Below are 19,936 nucleotides of genomic sequence, written 5' to 3'. Positions count from 1 at the left end.
GAAATCATAATACTTGGCACTAGAGGTGGGATTGACTGGAAATGGGCACAAGAAAACTTTTTGGTTTAATAGACATTGTATACATGGATCTTGGTGATTATTACATTTGTCAAAATTCAGGAAGCCATAAACTTGAGACTTGTGCATGTTACTGCATGCAGATTACACTTCAATAAAGTACTGTTAACATACAAAATTTCTAGTTGCTAGCCAGAAACTGATCTCTGGACCCACTAACAAGCTGCAACCTTCAGTTTGATAAACACTCATCCACGAGACCTGCAAAAATGGGAAAATCAGGCCATATGACTAACTTATATATCTTCCAAACATTGCAGAATTCTTCTTCTGAGTACAATTTTAGAGAAACTTTTAGAGATAAATGTCAAATATTACTGAATTTCAAGTATGACAGTAATTTCAAATATTACTGAAAAATTACAATGTGTTAGGCACTGAAAAGGCAGAGTAGATTTGGCAGTCAACAAAGTCCCTACCCTCTTGGACCTTATATTCTAGTGGAATAGCGTTCAGCATTCCCATCTTAGTACTTCTGGTTTACTCCAGATCAGACTCATCCTTCCTGATCCTCTTGTCTGCATGTATCAGCTAATGGTCAGTGTTCTGAATGCAGTCTATATGTCTCCACTCTTGTGAGGTTTCTCTGCTGTGTGGTCTCCCAATCACTCGGCCGAACTACTGACTTTATAAAACAAATGTTTTGTCTATGATAGCTCTGATAATTAAAATATTTCAGCACCCATCTGAGATAGTAAAACATAATTTATCGAGTTTTCCTGTGTGAATCCTCTGATGAAGGAAAGTCCTTGTCACCCTCATCATCAGCATGGACTCGCTGATGAATGATAAGACTTGAGCTCCAACTGAAGCCTTTCCCACACTCCTCACATTTGTATGGTTTTTCTCCAGTGTGAACTCTTTGATGGGCTTGAAGGTATGAGCTCCAGCTGAAGACTTTCCCACATTCCTCACATTTGTATGGTCTCTCTCCTGTGTGGACCCTCTGGTGGGCCTGAAGGTAGGATCTTTGCCTGAAGCGCTTACCACACACATCACATCGGTATGGTTTTTCTCCTGTGTGGACTCCACGATGTGCCAGAAAATTTGAGGCCCGACAGAAGCCCTTCCCACACTCCTCACATTGATAAGGTTTCTCTCCAGTGTGGCACCTCTGATGGGCTTGAAGCTGTGAACCTACACTGAAGCCTTTCCCACACTCTGCACACTGATATGGTTTCTCTCCAGTGTGGACTCTCTGATGCACCTGAAGGCTGGAGAACTGACTGAAGGCCTTACCACACTTCTCGCATTTATAGGGTTTCTCTCCTGTGTGGATTCTACAGTGTACATTAAGATCTGAGCTCCGACTGAAGCCCTTCCCACATGTACCACATTTGTAGGGTTTCTCTCCAGTGTGGCCTCTTTGATGGGCCAGAAGATTTGAGGCCTGGCTGAAGCCTTTGCCACACTCCTCACATTTATAGGGTTTTTCCCCTGTATGGACTCTAAAATGAATGTTAAAATCTGAGCTACGACTGAAGCCCTTACCACATGCATCACACTGATATGGTTTCTCTCCAGTATGGCCTCTTTGATGGTCCAAAAGATTTGAGGCCCGGCAGAAGCCTTTCCCACACTCCTCACATTTGTATGGTTTCTCTCCAGTGTGGCTTATCTGATGGGCCTGAAGGTGTGAACCCACACTGAAACCTTTCCCACACTCCTCACATTTATAGGGTTTCTCTCCTGTGTGGATTCTACAATGAATGTTAAGGTGTGAGCTGTAACTAAAGCTCTTGCCACAAGCATTGCATTTGTATGGTTTCTCGCCAGTGTGGATTCGCTGATGAGCCTGTAGTCGTGAACGCCAACTGAAGCTCTTCCCACACTCTTCACACTTATATGGTTTCTTTCCAGCGTGAACTTTCAGATGAACCTGAAGATACGATCTCTGACTGAAGCCTACCCCGCACTCCTCACATTTATAGGGTTTCTCTCCCGTGTGAACTATCAGACGAGCTTGACAATGTGAGCTTTTCCCAGTGTTCCTCCCACACTCTTCATATTTGTATGGATTCTCTCCAGTGGGAACTCTCTGATGATGGTGAAGATGTGACCTCTGACTAAAACTCCTATAAGTTGCATCATCTGTGTATGATTTTGCTCTACTGTGGACTCTCTGATGGGCTTGAAGACTTGAAAACCGACGGAAGGCATTATCACATTTTTCACATTTGTAGGGCTTCTCTCCTGCATTAGCCCTTCGGTTAATTTGAAGATGAGGGCTCCAGCTGAAACTTTTCACACAATGTTCTCCTTTGTAGGGTTTTTCATCAGTGTGGACTCTGTGGTGAACTTGAAGATGGGAACTTTGATTACTGAATCCCTCGTCTTTATAGTGCAAATCATCTCGTTTTTCCAACTGACAGCCTGTTCTTTGAATGTTTACCACAGAATCTTGATACTTGGTTAACTCTCTTGTAATCTGTTGCCAGATCTGGGAGCAGAAAAATTCTTCATGAGACAGGTACCTTAATCCTACTTCTTGAAGAGTCTCCATCTCTTTTAGATTCTTGCCTCCTAAAAGGATAAAGAAAATTTGGAGATGGGAGCATGTGAATAATGTTTTGTTCCAAGATGTCAAGTTTATAAACTCAGGCCCACAGCCTAAGGCTTCATTGAACCAGGAGAAGGTTCCGTTTCTCATTTTCATCATGTACATGTACCAAGACACCAAGAGGGAGTCATCAGGTTCTCATTCACTACACATTGATGAGACCTGCTTAGAATCACACTAAATTTCTGTGTGAGCTACCAGGTAAAAATGTGGTGGTTGCAGAACAGGAAACATGTTTCCTAAGAAATCTTTACCAAGAAACTGCACCTTACTAAAAGCCTAATTTTTTGCTATAGCAGATGTCTAATGAATAGCTTCCACAAAATTTGCCTACTGCATAGACATCTGAACAAAGTGGCCCTGTTCAAAATGTCTAGCAAAACTCCTACCATAAATTATCAAAAACCTTTGCCTGGGATTATTTCATTGGAAGTTTATTCCAAGATTGGGAGATTTTGAGGCACTGTGCTAGTTAGAAAGACATACATTTTTCAGAAAATACCTTATCACCTAAGTTAGGGTCCCCAACCCCTGGGCCGTGCACCAATACCAGTCCGTGGCCTGTTAGGAAATGGGCCACACAGCAGGAGGTGAGCAGGAGGCAAATGGCCATTACTGCCTGAGCTCCACCTCCCATCACATCAGTGGCGGCATTAGATTCTTATGGGACTGTGAATCCTATTGTGAACTGTGTGCGTGAGGGATCTAGGTTGCGTGCTCCTTTTGGAATCCAACTGAGGTCTGATGATCTGAGGTAGAACAGTTTCATTTCAAAACCATCCCCCCGACCCCAGTCTGTGCAAAAACCATCTTCCAACAAACCAGTCCTTGATGCCAAGATTGGGGATTGCTGACCTACATACCTAAAGTTCAAGTGTAAACAGATAGTGGTCCTTTACCTCTTGCTAGGAAATATCCTCCATGAGAACACCTGGGAGAAGAGGTTTATGGTAATAACATACATTATTCTAAAACCTAATAGCAATTAAAGTTTCCATAACCACCAGGGGAGTTTCACCATGTTGGTCAGGCTGGTCTTGAACTCCTGATGTCGTGATCCACCCGCCTCAGCCTCCTAAAGTGCTGGGATTACAAGTGTGAGCTACCGTGCCTGGCCCTTTTTGTTTTTTTGAGACAGGGTCTCACTCTGTCACCCAGGCTGGAGTGCAGTGGCGTGAACCTGGCTCGCTGCAGCCTCAACCTCCTGGCTCAAGTGATTCTCCTGCCTTATCCCCCCAAGCTGCTGGGACTACAGAGGCACACCACCACACCTGGCTAATTTTTGTATTTTTTGTAGAGGTGGGGTTTCACCATCTTGCCTAGGCTGGTCTCAAGCCCCTGAGCTCAAGCTATCCACCTGCCTCCGTCTTTCACAGTGTTAGGATTACAGTTGTGAGTCCCCATGCCCGGCCCAGTGAGGCCTCTTTCCCACTCAATATCAAATAGTAAATTCTCCCCATCTACCTTACTCCCCTGGCAAGTTCCATTCACGTGTTTTGTTTTGACAAAGCACGTATTACCCTCTGACAAACTAAATATGTCCCTTATTATTTTTTATGTCTCTGTTGAACGGATGTTGCCATCCATGAGCACAAGCATTTTATATCATTCACCACTTTATCATCACCCAAGAGCTCCGCCTGACACACAGTGTTCAATAGATGTATTGAATAAAAGAATTCCCACTTGTCTTCTCTAGGAGACTTTGAGCCAAATTACAAAAGTGAAAGAACTTTTTCAAGTAAACTATGCCTAATGGGAAAAGGACTGGAAAGAGCGATTCTTCTGGGAGGTTTTAAGGTTTTACTGGATGCAGGGCTAAGCTAAGTGGATAGTGCTGATGAGAAAATCATGCTGATCACAGAATCATGGTAACAATTACCTAGGAAAAAAAAATCGTAAGGCAGAAAAGTGGCCAGGGTATCTAGGGATTGATTGCTTCTAAAATTTTTGTTCTCTCATTGTTTTTGAAATTTTTCCTTTTTCAAGTAGGAGTCAATATTTAGAGCCTCGGGAATAATGTTGTCTCTGAAAGCAGACTATGAAAATGGATGGATGTAAATACATTTTTCTGTATGGATCACGCCATTGTTTTTCAAACTGAAGGCTAGGACTATTAGTTTGAAATAAATTCAGTAACTTGTGACAAGCATTAACAGAATAGAAAAATATTAGATGTGTTTTGTAAGCAGTAATGTATTTCTCTGCATAAATTATTGTTTAAGGCCACACACACACACATCTACCCATATGTGAATGTTTATATTATTTATGATATAAAATATATTTCTTATTGTAACTCATACTCAAAAGTTTGACACCTCCTAGCCTAAATGATTAAGAAAGGTATTAATTTCTTATATAAATTGTTCAAATAGAAAGTTATATTGTAATAATGGAAATTTGGAAAACAGATAAATGTGTTTCCTTTAAGTTGAAGCCTACTTAGTTTGTCATGTCTGTATATATTTTGCAAGTTTTGACTTTTATGTTTATTTATTTTTTTTGAGATGGAGTTTCACTCTTGTTGCCCAGGCTACAGTGAAATGGTACGCTCTAGGCTCACTGCAACCTCCACCTCCCAGATTCAAGTGATTCTCCTACCTCAGCCCCCCGAGTAGTTGGGATTACAGGCGCCCGCCACCATGCCCAACTGAGTTTTGTATTTTTAGTAGAGACGGGGTTTCACCATGTTGGCCAGGCTGGTCTGGAACTCCTGGTCTCAGGTGATCCACCCACCTCAGCCTCCCAAAGTGCTGGGATTACAGGCATGAGCCACCATGCCTAGCCGCAAGTTTTCACTTTTAAATGTGACTTTTTTTTTGTTTTCCTGAGAGTGTGTCAATTTGAGTAGGGCAATTTCCCTATTTTGCCCAGGTTATAATGTTTCTAATTGAAAATGATATGTTAGCCCCTTATTACAATGAAGAGAAAACTAAAATCTACCTTCTTTAGAATGTGTTTATTTAATGGCTATCTTCTATAACATTTATTTGCTTAGTGGCTAATTTTGTAGATAATAAAGGCATTGCCATACATACCATATTTGAATAGGGATGTCTAAAATGAGAAGTAACATTCTTTTCTGTAACTCTCTTTGGAAGAGGGGGATGGTTGCCACAAAGAAAACTTTTAAAGGGAAAGACTTAAAAGCTATTCTCTAAACATTATTTTTTCCTTGTGTAAAGTGATTTTCTTTTATAGAGACTTGCCTCAAAAGTGGCTATGAGAATCTTTATTCTACAAAGTAGTTCTTCACCAAGTGAGCAAGATTCACTATTAATGGCTACAGGAAAGCCACAAGGGGGAAATGATACTCAATTTGATTACAACTAAAGCTAAGCTTTCATTAGATGTGGGTGCTATGGTCTCAATGTGTGTGCCCTTGCCATTTGTATGCTGAAATCCTAACTCCTAAGGCATTAGGAAGGTGATTATGTCATAAGGGCAGATCTTTCATAAATAGGATTAGTGCCCTTATAAAAGAGGCCTGAGAGAGATTTCTTGCCCCTTCCATTTAAGGACGTAGCAAGAAGGTGCTGTCATTGGATAAGGAAGTGGGCCCTCAGCAGACATTGAATCTGCTGATGCCTTGAACTTGGACTTCCCAGCCCCCAGAAATGTCAGAAATAAATTTCTGTTGTTTATAAATTCCCCAGTCCGTACTATTTTGTTTTAGCATCCTGAACAAACTAAGTGGGTTAATGAATACAGATCTTCATATATCCAAAAGCACCCAATAAATTAGAATTAGATTAGATATTCATCAGGGGGAAAAAACTGTTCTAGACTATGCCTTCATCACATATTTTTGTTTACCAACCTTGGAATATCTCCAAGACTAATAGAAAAAAGTCCAGCAGCCCCAGCCCCTCCTCACCTGAGGAGTTATCTCTCTGGGTTGCCATGTTCATCATCCACAGCTTTTCTTCTCTCTCTAACTGAGTTAGACCATCTGGTGTGGACTGATGCCCTGTGAAAAGGCAAGGACATAGGTTTATAATTAATACATTAGAGGCCAAAATTACTAAAAATTCTTGTCCTCATTTCATCGTCTTCAGGACATCAAAATTAGTGTTTTCCACACTTCTAATCATGACCCATTGGAGGAAGTATATTTCATGCAAAGACCCAAGATATGCAGATATAAGTATAAATTACTAGAAAAAAAATATGTTTTCATCATACCCTCTCCATTGTCTCTCACATTCTTCTTGGCAACAGGACATAGTCTTTGCTGCAATGTGCAGTTATTGCCAAGTGCTCTGACATTTTCTACCCCATTTTATTTCATTAAAAAAACCAATGGTACAATTCATCAAATGTATATCATGAGCCATTAATTGGAGATGACCACAATTTGAGAAAGTATAAAAGTGTATAGTTGTCATGCTGTCAAGTTATAGTTCATTAACAAAATACACACTTTTGCCAGGGGGAAAGACTAAAAATTCCATATCTGTCTTATGATGGATGATTAGAAAACTGAAAACCAGTTCAAGAGCTCCAAAGCCCTGTATACCCAAGGACAGAGAGACACCGGAGGGAGACAATGTTCAGTCAGAGAATGCCTGTCCTCACCCACTGAGACCACATTCCTGAAATTCTCCAGCATCACATCTTGGTACAACTTCCTCTGGGCAAGGTTCAGCAGTCGTAGCTCCTCCTCAGAGAAGACCACAGCCACGTCCTTGAATGTCACTGGCTCCTACAACATCAAACACACTCCACCTAAATCTTGCAATATAGGTCCACTGGAAGACAGATAGCACTGAGAAATGTGAAAAAGATGTGTGGGGAAAGGTGCCAGATTCTTAAGAGACCATACTCAACTTTACTGTCATATAGTTAACCATTCCATATAAAGTGTATTATATTTTAGAGATTTTTCCTTTTTATAATAAATGCTGTAAAGAACAACTTTTTACATAGATATTACCCACCTATTTTCTTAGGTAAGTTCCAAGAAGTGAAAAATCACAATGTCAGAGAATATGCAACTTCCAAATTACGATATATGACAGCTCTTCTTTTCAATTTTTCCCTATCTTATCCTATCCCCAAGAGAAAGTAAATATCATTGATTCTCCATACCATATATAACATTGACTATAACTGACTTTTCCAAAATCCTAGGCAATCTGTTCAGTAAGAAACAACTTGGTTTTTTGGTGTGTACTTAATTAGTAAGATCATATTTTCACATATTTACTGGACATTTTTATTTTTCTTTGGTATCTTGCCTGTTACTGTCCTTTTATTGATATTCCATTTAGAGTTTTATCTTACAACTCTGTAAAATTTCTAGTGATGATTTTAAGTCTGTTTTTTTAGCATATACGTTGTTGTTCACCTACATTTTGCTGGTGTTGTATAGCTTTGTGTAGAGGAGGGTTTCTCAAACTCAGCACTATTGCTTTTTCAGGCGGGATAGCTGTCTGCTGTGTGGGGGTGTCTAGGGCACTGTAGGGTGTTTTGCAGCATCCTTAGCTTCTACCTACTAGATGCTGGTAGCACCCCTGACCTGTGGTACCAAAAATGTTTCCAGATACTGCCAGGGGGTGGGGGGCAGGGTGGTAAAATCACCCATGATAAAGAATCACTAGCATATCGTATAGTTTGTTTGTTTGAGACAGAGCCTTGTCTGTTCCCCAGGCTGGAGTGCAGTGGTATGATCTTAGCTCACTGCAATCTCTGCCTCCTGGGTTCAAGTGATTCTCGTGCCTCAGCCTCCCAAGAAGCTAGGATTACAGGCATGCACCACCATGCCAGACTAATTTTTGTATTTTTAGTACAGATAGGATTTCGCCATGTTCAGCCAGGCTGGTCTCGAACGCCAGACCTCAAGTGATCCACCTGCCTCGGCCTCACAAATTGCTGGAATTACAGGTATGAGCCACGGCGCCCAGCCAGCATATCATATTGTTTTAATCATATAAACACTGTTCATCCCTGGAGCCCTGCACATTCAGATGCCCTAAATGAATGACAGTGATCATAGAGAAGAAGAGGCCACTGGAGAGAGAATCAAGTAGAGGCAGTATTATCTGAGGCATCTTCCACTAACCAGGACAAGCTAGGCACCCACACAAAAAGGGCCAGGTCTGCTGAGTGAAGAGTTCTTTTCCTTTGCCTCTCTCTCTTCAATTAAGTAAAAATCCTGGAGTCTTTTGAAATCAGTTGGATCTCTGGTATCCTAAGTGAAACTAAGCAACTTTCCACAATTCTACAATCTTGTTTCTTTGTAATTAAAATGCGCATGAGACCAAGTACTGCCTCATAAAGTTGGTGTGAGGAATAAATACAGTAAGAAAAGTATCTGGTAAGTCCTCTTGTACTACTGGACTTCTAAAATTAAGTACATTATTACTTGAATAAAATAAGTTAACATAAGAGTAAAACAATACAGATCAGTAAATAAACATACATAGGGTACAACTCAGGCCTGGGTAAGAAAAATCTAGCTTTCTTACATGGAAATACCTAATAATGTTTTCTCTGATCAGAGATATCATGTTGCACGATGTCATATTTGAATCATTGATATACGAAATACCCAAAGTACCACATATCAAAAGTACTTTTTCAATATAGTGTTTCTATAACATTAAAAGTAAATAATAGCAAAACTCCTTCAAAGTGCTTTTTGGAAAAAAATGGTTATTTGTGGGAAAACTGGAGTAACCGTTTTCAGTAAAAATTCTAAACTACCTAAATGTTGATGAATGAGGAGAAAAGTTATTTCACACACACACCACAGAGTAACATCAATTCAAGGGACTATAAAAATATGCGGAAAATAATATTAATTAGAAAAGGTGTAACTTGAACATTTTATCTATACAATGCTTACAAATACACAGAATACATCTGAGGAAAAGAACATGGAAAATCAAAACAGTTGTTTTGTAAGGGAAATAGTAGGAAAATGAGAGATTTTTATTCTGTTACTGACTTTTCTATGCTGATTTATCAAATCATAAAGTCATAAAGTGAAGCAAGAAAAATCAACACAAAAGTAAAAAGCAGCAAGCATCTGGCACACAAGAGGTTCTTAAATGTCTACTGTTCTCCTTCATCTTCCTAACAAAAAGAATAAGGTGTGTGTAATCTTTCAGAAATGAGATGACAATTTTTATGGAGAAAGGGAGGTCCAACTCACCTTAGACTTCGTCATTTTGTCCTCCTCCTTCTGGAGAAGTGCCAAGTCTTAAGAGGGAAGGAGAAAACAAGGGGGAAGGAGAAAAAAGCTATGAGAGTTTGGCCAAGGATGTCACTAACCCACATAGCTGTTTTTTAAACATGAAATAGCAACAGTGTTCCTTCCTCAGGCTGGCTTGATGAACAGAGACTAGGCTGGATTCCAGATACTACTTGTTCCTCTGACTGTAAGACTCTGGCAAGCGAGTGACCTGCCTGACCACACACAGTGTGCCCCTAACATAGTATCTCCTTGTGGCTCTCAGGGTATGACTGATTCTAGGGAGAGTAGAAATTGAGAGTAAAATGCTCAGATTAAGAGTAACCTCTGGGGCCAAGTGCCTAGATTTATGGCATTGTTATTTGCTATGAAATCCTGGACAAATTATTAATATCTCTGTGCCTCAGTTCTTTCATGCATAAAATGAAGAGATTAACAATGAGAGAATTAACCTCATAGGATTGTTTACGAATTAAATGAGGGGAAAAAGCTCAAAGAACATTTTCAGAGTACCTTACTTCTTAGCTGCAGAAAAGCATATAACATTCAGTAACATAAAAACCTATCCTCATTAATGGTTTCTACCAATATATATATATTTTTTTGGAGACAGGGTCTTGCTCTGCTGCGCAGGTTGGAGTGCAGCGGCACAATCATGAACTCATACCTGGGCTCAAGCGATCCTCCCACCTCAGCCTGCCAAGTAGCTGGGACCACAGGTGTGCACCACCATGTCCAGCTAATTTTTTGACTTTTTGTAGAGACGAGGTCTTGCTATGTTGCCCGAGCCGGTCTCCAACTCCTGAGCTCAAGTGATCCTCCTGCCTCAGCCTCCCAAAGTGCTGGGATTACAGGTGTGAGCCACCACACTCAGCCAATGAATTTTTTAGTAGAGGTTTGTGCTTTAACCTTGCCTTTAACCTCTGAAATACCTGTTATTCTCTCTTGGTTTCCCACACTTAATTTGAGGCTTTTGCAATAATACTTAAGATTACAGAGGTCCTTCCTATCCATAGTTTTGCTTTCTGTGGTTTCAGTTACCTGAAGTCAACTATGGTCCAAAAATAGGTGAGTAGAGTGCAGTAAGATATTTTGAGAGACAGAGAGACCATGTTGATAGAACTTTTGTTATGGTATTTTATCATTATTCTATTTTGAGTTATTGTTAGTCTCTTACTGTGCCTAATTTATAAATTAAGCTTTATCATAAGTATGTAGGTAAAGGAAAAACATAGCATATTGAGGCTTCGGTAATATCCGAGGTTTAAGTCATTCACTGGGGCTCTTGGAAGGTATTTGCTGTGGATAAGGGGGAACTACTGTACATAGATGACTGCTTTTTTGATAGTAAAATACGTAGCATAAAATTTACCATTTTAACCATTTAAGTAGTTACGTTCGGTAAGTACATTTACATTGTTGTGCAACCATCACCACCATCCATCATCAGAATTTTTTCTGTACCCATTAAGTAATAATTCCCCATTCCCCCTCCCAGCCCCTGATAACCACGTTGTCTCTATGAATTTGACTATATGGACTGGTTTCTAAAAGGTATAAGACCCTGAAAAATTTGGCTGTGCATGGTGGCTTATGCCTGTAATCCTAGCACTCTGTGTCCAAGGTGGGAGAATTGCTTGAGGCCAAGAGTTCAAGACCAACCTGGCCAACAGAGCGAGACTCTATCTCTAAAGAGAAAGACAAAATCTAAAAAAAAAAGACCTTGCAAAATTTACTTTAACAGTACGGCCTTAAAAAGATTATCACAGAGACAGAGGAAATTGAATAAAAAATCGTGACTCTGCAAGATTTATGCAGCTATAAATTAGATAATCAATGTCACTGAAATTAACAAGCTACAGTAAGTACAGTAATAACAAAAATGGTGATGTTTAACATATGAAGAAGCTGGTCCATGATGTTTCATTAAGGTACTTCACACATACCTGTGAAGAACCTACTGTTGCATCAGTTGTGTGACCTTGGTCCAACCACCCAAACCTCTGTGCCTATGCTCAGCTAAAAGAAAGGAAATGAAAACAGGATGTTAATCATAGGATTACTGTGAGGAATCAATGAGTGAATTTATGCAATGCCCTTGGCATAATACCTGGCATTTTAGGGAGTTCTCAACAAATATGATGATGGCAATTGTATCCATTTAACAGGCGAGGAAGCTGAGGCTCGGTGAGGTCAAGAGGCAGGAACAGTACCTGAATCTGGCTTTCATATAAGAGCCACTATTCCAAATCTTGTCTCTCTGTTGCTTCTAAAGACAAAAATAAGCAGATGGGAATCTAAGGTTTCATGGAAGGAGAAATGAGGGCTCCAGAGTTAGGGGTAAAAGGCAGAGAAATGGAGATTGGACTCTGAAGCCAAGGGAGCTGCTTGAGGGAGTAGAGAACAGAGTTGTGAACAGTCTAGACTCCAGAACCAGCCCACCAGTACTGGAATACGGGCATCTCCAACTTGCTAGTACTTTGTGCTCTAATGTCTAATCTATAAATTGGATATAATAATAATAACTACCTCATAGGAAGATCAGTGAAAGTGACTAAGTATACATAAAACATGTGGAACAGTTTCTGGCAGCTTAAACAATCAATAGAAGTTATGCATAAACCCATGCAGCTGCTTTACATGAAACAGTCAAGGAGCCCCTCCCTTGCTGCTGTGGACCAACGTCTGTGTCCCCTCAAAATTCTTATGTTGAAGCTCTAATGTGATGTTATTGGGAGGTGGGGCCTTTAGGAGGTAATTAGGTCATGAGGGTGAAGCCTCCATAATGGGATTGCTGTCCTTGTAAGAAAAGCAAGTAACCTAGCTCCTTCTCTCTTCCCCGCAGGAAGATACAAGACAATAGCTTCTGCAAACCAGTAAGAGTGGCCTCATTAGACACTGGATTTGCCAGTGACTTGATCATGGACTTCCCCGTCTCCAAGACTGTGAGTTATAAAGGTTTGCTGTTTAAGCCACCCAGTCTATGGTATATTTTGTTATAGCAGCACAAACAGACTAAGACACTCAGGGAGTCTGCAGCTTCACATGGCTTGATGATGGGGAAACATGGGCTGGATTCCAGATTCCACTTGACCCTTCAGGAGAGAGCCCCTGCACAGTGAAAAATGGAGTTCTCCTTGTAGCTCTCAGGGTATGATTCTGATTCTGTGGAGGGTGGAAACAGAGTAAAATACCCAGATTAAAAGTTTAGTATTAGTTAATTACTGCTTCATTTATTAGTAAATTATTCTTAGTTCTCTCAGTTCAGATAGAAGAACCCTTACTACGGAAACAGGAAACATAAAACCTTCCAATCTTAGAAGAAATATTTATTTATTTTTCTGAAATGGAGTCTCACATTGTGGCCCAGTCTGGAGTTCAGTGGAATGATCTTGGCTCACTGCAACCTCAGCCTTCTGGTTCAAAAGATTATCCTGCCTCAGCCTCCCCAGTAGCTGGGATTACAGGCACCCACCACCATTCTTGGCTAATTTTTTTTGTTTCTTTTGTTTCTTTAGTAGAGATGAGGTTTCCCCATTTTGGCTAGGCTGGTCTTGACCTCCTGACCTCAAGTGATCTACCCACCTTGGCCCCCCAAAGTACTGGGATTATAGGTGTGAGCCACCACACCCAGCCTGAAATACTTTTAGAATTTGTAATTCACTTTGTTCTAACTCTATTATTTGCCCAGCAACCTCTTCTCAATAAGAATGTTTTGCAGGGGGTATATTTCCATTGCCTTGGGGAAAAAAGTGATAATAGCACATCAACCATCTGTCTTGTGATGAATGCTTATTCAGCTTTATATCCCAAGTACCTAAAACAGTTCCTGTACAAAGTAATTGCCCAGCAGAAATGACTGAAAGAATGAATGAACCCACCATCAGACATGGAGATGCACATAGGAAGACTAGACTAGTTGGTCTAAGGTCTCTCTGAGTTGTATAATTCTGAGACTGACTCCAGTTGGGAGGATTTGGAGAGCAGGGATTTTATTTCCAAGTTTTTCCTCTAGGTCTTTCACAATATTTGCTGTCCTTGGGCAAGATCAAAGTCATTTTTGGAAGGAAAAGCATCTCTGGATTTTGTTAAATACATCTTAGGACAGTACTCTCTGCTCTTCAAAGTCAATGCAGCATGAGTCACTGTTACGGAACCTACAGAATGTGTCCCTTAAAATACTGAGAACGAACACTGTTTTACTGCCTGCATAATTAGCACTAGGCAGGTGAATTTATTACTACTTCATTAAATAGATGAGTTTATTAACTCAATGAAGACTTGTGGGAACCTTACTAAAAGAGATGCAATTCTCCAGCCTCAAGATGCTCACAGTCTAGTGATGAGGAAACTGGCAATTCCACTACACATGGCTAAATGCCAGAGTAGTGCACAGCATCCTCTGGCAGCATGAGGAATGGGCTCCTAAGCCCACACTGGAATGCAGGGGGTTCTACGCAAACGTGGCTCAATCTGAGCCCTGGAGGATGACTGAGCTGTATTAGCCAGAGAATCCAAATCACTATAAAACTCCCAGAGAACAAATGTCATGATGTGAAGACAAATAATAGGCAGAAAGAGATGGGACAGGAAGGCAGAATTCAAACCATGATGATGTTCAAGTCACAATATTATCTGCAAGTCAGCAGGAGAGCACTGAAGGACTTCCAGAAACGAGAGTAAAAAGATTCCTTTTGGGTTAGAAACAGATTACTCTCTCAGACAGGAGGAGGCTTGATGGGGAGGAGGCTAGGGCCAAAGAGACTATTAGAAGAGCCACACTAAGAACCTCTTCCTTCTTTATTCAAATGTCACCACCTCAGAGTCTCTCTCTAGCCATCCCGTAGATAATTTCGGTCTCCTAACTGCACCCCAACACTTCCTATCCCTCATCTCTGCTTAATTCTTTTCTCTAAGCCCTTATTCCGCTCTAACATCCTTCTAGATATTTACTTACTTATATGCATTACACCTGTCTAATGGGGAGTTTTGTTTCCTGCTCCATCCCCAACACCTACTATATTGCTACAAGCATTTGGAAGGAACTCAAAGATCTGTACAATGACTACTTTAATGATGTAGTGAATAGTTGATAGATACACCATGTGATCAAGGCCTCATTATTTATCACCTGAACCATTCATTCCACATATAATCGTTGAAGGGTCTACTCTGTGCCAGCCAAGGGTCCTAGATGTGAAATATACAGCAGTGAACAAAGACCTTGATCTCACAAAGCTGATATTATAATGGGCCACGAGGGCATAACAAACCCCCAATATATAGTGAGAGACACTTTTAAGAACAAGAAGGCAGCGTAAAGAAATAAAAAGAGATGAAAGGAGGGGCTGTCACAGAACAAGTTTTTGTCATGAAAGATTTCTCTTATATTTGAGCAGAGACCTCAAATATAGGAAGAGAAAGCCATGTAGATATCTGATAACTGAAGGCATGTAATTCAGCCCTGAAGAACATAGGAATTTTTTTTTTTTGTTAAAAAGCCATAGGTCTGGTATTTAGCAAAGACATGGAATCAACCTAAATGCCCGTCAACAGCAGTCTAGATAAAGGAAATGTGGTGCATATATACCATGGAATACTATGCAGCCATAAAAAAGATATCCTGGCTGGGTGCAGTGGCTCACACCTGTAATCCCAGCACTTTGGGAGACTGAGGCAGGTAGATCACCTGAGGTTAGGAGTATGAGACCAGCCTGACCAACATGGAGAAACCCTGTCTCTACTGAAAAAAAAAATACAAAATTAACCAGGCAAGGTGGTGAATGCCTGTAATCCCAGCTACTCAGGAGGATGAGGCAGGAGAATCGCTTGAACCTGGGAGGTCGAGGTTGTGGTGAGCTGAGATGGCACCATTGCACTCCAGCCTGGGCAACAAGAGCAAAACTGTCTCAAAAAAAAAAAAAAATGTCCTTTGCAGGAAGATGGATGGAGCTGGAGGGCATTATTCTTAGTAAACTAACACAGTAACAGAAAACCAAATACCACATGTTCTCACTCATAAGTGGGAGCTAAATGATGAGAACACATGGACACATAGAGGGGAACAACAGATGCTGGGGTCTCCATCAGAGCGTGGAGGATCAGAAAAAATAACTAATGGGCACTAGTGACAAAATAATCTGTACAACAAACCCTCATGTCACAAGTTTACCTATATAACAAACCTGCACATGTACTCCTAAACTTAAAAGTTCTGAAGGATGGGAAGTCTAAGATCAAGGCTCCAGCAGGTTGTGGGTCCAGTGAGGGCCTTTTTGCTGTGTTCTCACGTGGCAAAAGGGTAGGGGAAAAGGGGGACGGGGGAATGCTGTGTCTTCACATAGCAGAAGAACAAGGGAGGTGAACTCTCTCTCTGAAGCCTCTTTTATAAGGGCATTAACTCCTTCATGCCCTCATGACTTAATCATTTCCCAAAGGCCTCACCTCTTAATAACACCACAATGGGTATTAAGTTTCAATGTCTGGGGGACTCTTAGACAGTAGCAGGTGGGGAATCCCTCCTTTACCAATGGGGTGAATAGGTGACCAGAACACCTGAATTACTAATAAAGAATACAGAGGTTCAAGCTCACAGAAGCAGTCTAGGGCCTGGGTCTTGTGATTCTGATGTGACCACAGTTCAAGAACCACTGCCATTATTCTACATTGCCTCTTAAAGAGTTGACGGAACTGTCCACGGGCACCCGGGAAGCTGGGGGCATGGCTCTGCCTGGCACTCAGGCCTACTGATTATCAGCTCCCTGCTTCTCTCCAGTATAAGATGCCCCTCGAGCTCTCTCTAAGAGGAAAGAGCTGCAGAATGACTGGTAATGCTTCTGGAGGCAAATTCTCAGAGTGAAACGGGAGGCTTCCCTTTCTCTTGGACCAGTGCTGTCCAAGAGAAATATAATGCAGGCAAGCTATTTGTGTAATTTAAATTTTTCTCATAGCTACATTTAAAAAGGTAAAATGAAGCAAGTGAGCTTAATTTCAACAATATATTTTCTTTAACCCAACATATCCAAAATATTATCCCCTCAACTTGTAATCAGTATAAGAATTACTGAGGGATTTTACATTCTTTTTTTCATAGTAGGTCTTTGAAATCTGTTGTGCCTTACGATTATAACATATCTCAATTCAGACTGGTCATGTTTCAGGTGCCAATAATAATATGTAGCTAATGGCTACACTATTGGATAGTGCAGGCGTAGACCTTTTTATTAAGGCAATATAGACCATAGAATCATCCCACAGGGACTCGCTAAGTTCAAAAGACAGCAAATTAGACTTAGTTATAGGTTTCAGCAATCACTATCATAGAAACTATACACATTTGTTTAAATATATAACAGAATTAAAGCATCCATAGAAAAAGCAGAAAGTGGGGAAGAAAAGAATACTTAAAAATATACCTTTGAGGCCGGGTGTGGTGGCTCACGCGTGTAATCCCAGCACTTTGGGAGGCCCAGGCAGGTGGATCACGAGGTCAGGAGTTCAAGACCAGCCTGGCCAAGATGGTGAAACCCCATCTCTACTAAAAATACAAAAAAATTAGCCAGGCATGGTGGCGGACGCCTGTAATCCCAGGTACTCGGGAGGCTGAGGCAGAGAACTGGTTGAACCCTGGAGGCGGAGGTTGCAGTGAGCCGAGATTGTGCCACTGCGCTCCAGCCTGGATGACAGAGCGAGACTCTGTCTCAAAACAAAACAAAACAAAAATATATATACACACACACACACACACCCCTTTGCTCCTTCAATAACCTGTTGCATTTTTCAATTTATCTGTAGAAGATGAAGGCCAGCTTTAGTCTATAATACACAGAGGACTTACTACATGCGAGGCGCTACTTCAAACATTGTTACATATCTGTTCACAGAAACTTTACGAGGTAGTTATTAATATCATCCCTACTTAACGGGTAAGAAAACTGAGACACAGAAAGTTCAAGTAACTTGCCCAAGGTTATTCAGTTACTGAGTGTTCCGACTTGCTACTGAAGTTTGATTCTGGCTCTGCCCCGCTGACTATGCCACCGGGTCATCTGTATAGTTAACTTGTCTGTGTTTGCTCTTCATCTTTAAAATCAGAATAAAATAGAACTGCCATAAAAAACAAATAAGCTAGTGCATGGAAACCACTAGAAATTCTCCAAGTCATAAGAAACACCCAACAAATGTCAGCAGTCCTTACCATAATCTCCATGTGATAAATATTAAACCTGGCCAGGCATGGTGGTTCATTCCTATAATCCCAGCACTTTGAGAGGAAGAGGCGGGCAGATCACTTGAGGTCAGGAGTTCAAGACTAACCTGACCAACATGCCAAAACCCCGTCTCTACTAAAAATACAAAAATTAGTTGGGCATGGTGGTGCACACCTATAATCCCAGCTACTGGGGAGGCTGAGACAGGAGAATTGCTCAAACCTGGGAGGTGGAGGTTGCAGTGAGCCAAGATCACACCACTGCACTCCAGCCTCGGCGACAGAGCAAGACTTTGTCTCAAAAACAAACAAACAAAAAAGACTGTACCTTAACAGTGGTTTGATTTGTCTTTAAGGCAGTTTGTTTTAGATATTATCCACAATTGTACAATATTATCCACAATTGTACTCAACTTTTGAATACTCTGAAAAAGCTGATGGATTCTACAGCCCATCAAACGTGAGATAATGGACAAGGACTATGGGTAATCTTTCTATTTTGTTCTCTAATTGCAAGCTGTAGAACCCAAAATCCAGATGCCTGTTGGAGAGCTACATGAATCACAGTTACTCACTGAATAACTCCTCTTTGCAAACCTCTTGCTGGGTACTCTGAGAATATGATAATGTCCATGAAACAGAGGTCCCTGAAGTCTAATGGGAGAGAGATAAGAAACCAAGAGTTATATGCCAGTGGCAAGTGCAACTCCAAAAAAGCAAAGAAAATCAATCTTCTTCCTTTTCCTAAATTGCAACTCTTTCTAGCTTTCTCACATAAGTAGCATTCTCCTAGCTGCCAGGAGTCAAAAACCTTAGAGTTGCTGCTAATATCTATTATGGGCTGAATTGTGTGTGCCTCTCTCAAAATGTTAAAGTCCTAATGATCAGTATCTCAGAAAATAACTGTCTTTGGAAATAGGGTCTTTAAAGAGGTGATGAAGTTGACATACAGCAATGGAGCTCAAGCACACAGAGGGGAGAGGCCTTATAAGATACCAAAACTGGCGACACCTTGATCTTGGACTTCTAGCCTCCAGAACTGTAACAAATACATTTCTGTATAATCCAACCAATTTTTAGTATTTTCTTATGGCAGCCCTGGCAAATGAATAGAATCTCCCCTCCCTTGGCCTTCATATATAAACAATTAATGAGGCCCGGCATGGTGGCTCACACCTGGAATCCCAACACTTTGGGAGGCTGAGGTGGGTGGATCACTTGAGGTCAAGTTTGAGACCAGCCTGGCCAACATGGAGAAACCCAGTCTCTACTAAAATACAAAAATTAGCCGGGCGTGGTGGCGGGCATCTGTAATCCCAGAGGCAGGAGAATTGCTTGAACCCAGGAGGCAGCGGTTGCAGTGAGCCGAGATCGCGCCATTGCACTCCAGCCTGGGCAATGGAGCAAGACTCCATCTCAAAAAAAGCAAAACACACAAAACACAATGAATGATAATTATTAGTTTTTAAGCCTTACTGACTGAACATCTGGGTTTGTTTTGAAATACTCAAGGGAAAAAAAAAGTTGGTGGGAGAGGCAATAAGATTAGCAAGGATGGAAGCAGGGTGACTGTATGTAAGAGTTCATTATATTTGGGTATGTTTGGATATTTCCATAGTCAAAAATAAGGGAGTAACAACCCACTATGAATAGTGTGATAACAATTTCATAAAACAGACAAAAACACATTAAAAACTGCTAAACAGAAATGCATTAAAATGTTAATAATAATCTATATCCTAGTATTAAGAAAATTGGTAATATTTTATATTTCTGTATTTTCTGCATCCTGTACAGAGAACATGCATCTCTATGATTATAATATGAACTACTAATATTGCTTAAAATTAAATTAAATGAGAATTCTTTCAAAATTTTATAAAGAAGT

At 40.7% G+C, this 19,936-nt stretch overlaps 1 protein-coding gene across 1 annotated transcript; it reads right to left on the bottom strand.

The window, feature by feature from the left end:
• Positions 1-31: 31 nt before the first annotated feature.
• Positions 32-9,906, bottom strand: ZNF45 (zinc finger protein 45). The gene is made up of 4 exons (XM_025365763.1): positions 9,801-9,906; positions 7,220-7,346; positions 6,519-6,611; positions 32-2,601 (listed from the first exon to the last, which is right to left on the bottom strand). The coding sequence occupies exons 1-4, from the start codon at positions 9,813-9,815 to the stop codon at positions 785-787; spliced, it is 2,052 nt and encodes a 683-aa protein (XP_025221548.1). The 5' UTR covers positions 9,816-9,906; the 3' UTR covers positions 32-784.
• Positions 9,907-19,936: the final 10,030 nt, after the last annotated feature.

Source organism: Theropithecus gelada, chromosome 19, assembly GCF_003255815.1.
Source record: "Theropithecus gelada isolate Dixy chromosome 19, Tgel_1.0, whole genome shotgun sequence".
Lineage (NCBI taxonomy): Eukaryota > Metazoa > Chordata > Mammalia > Primates > Cercopithecidae > Theropithecus > Theropithecus gelada.
The sequence above is the reverse complement of the archived record's forward strand: the minus strand, read 5'-3'. Positions and strand labels throughout refer to the sequence as shown.

What these genes read in the sequence shown, in the direction of transcription:
- ZNF45 (XM_025365763.1), bottom strand. An exon ending in CAGGAATGTGGTCTCAGTGG is followed by an intron (nt 6,612 to 7,219) that starts GTGAGGACAGGC and finishes GCCTTTTCACAG; the next exon opens with GGCATCAGTCCACACCAGAT. An exon ending in CCAGAGAGATAACTCCTCAG is followed by an intron (nt 2,602 to 6,518) that starts GTGAGGAGGGGC and finishes TTATCCTTTTAG; the next exon opens with GAGGCAAGAATCTAAAAGAG.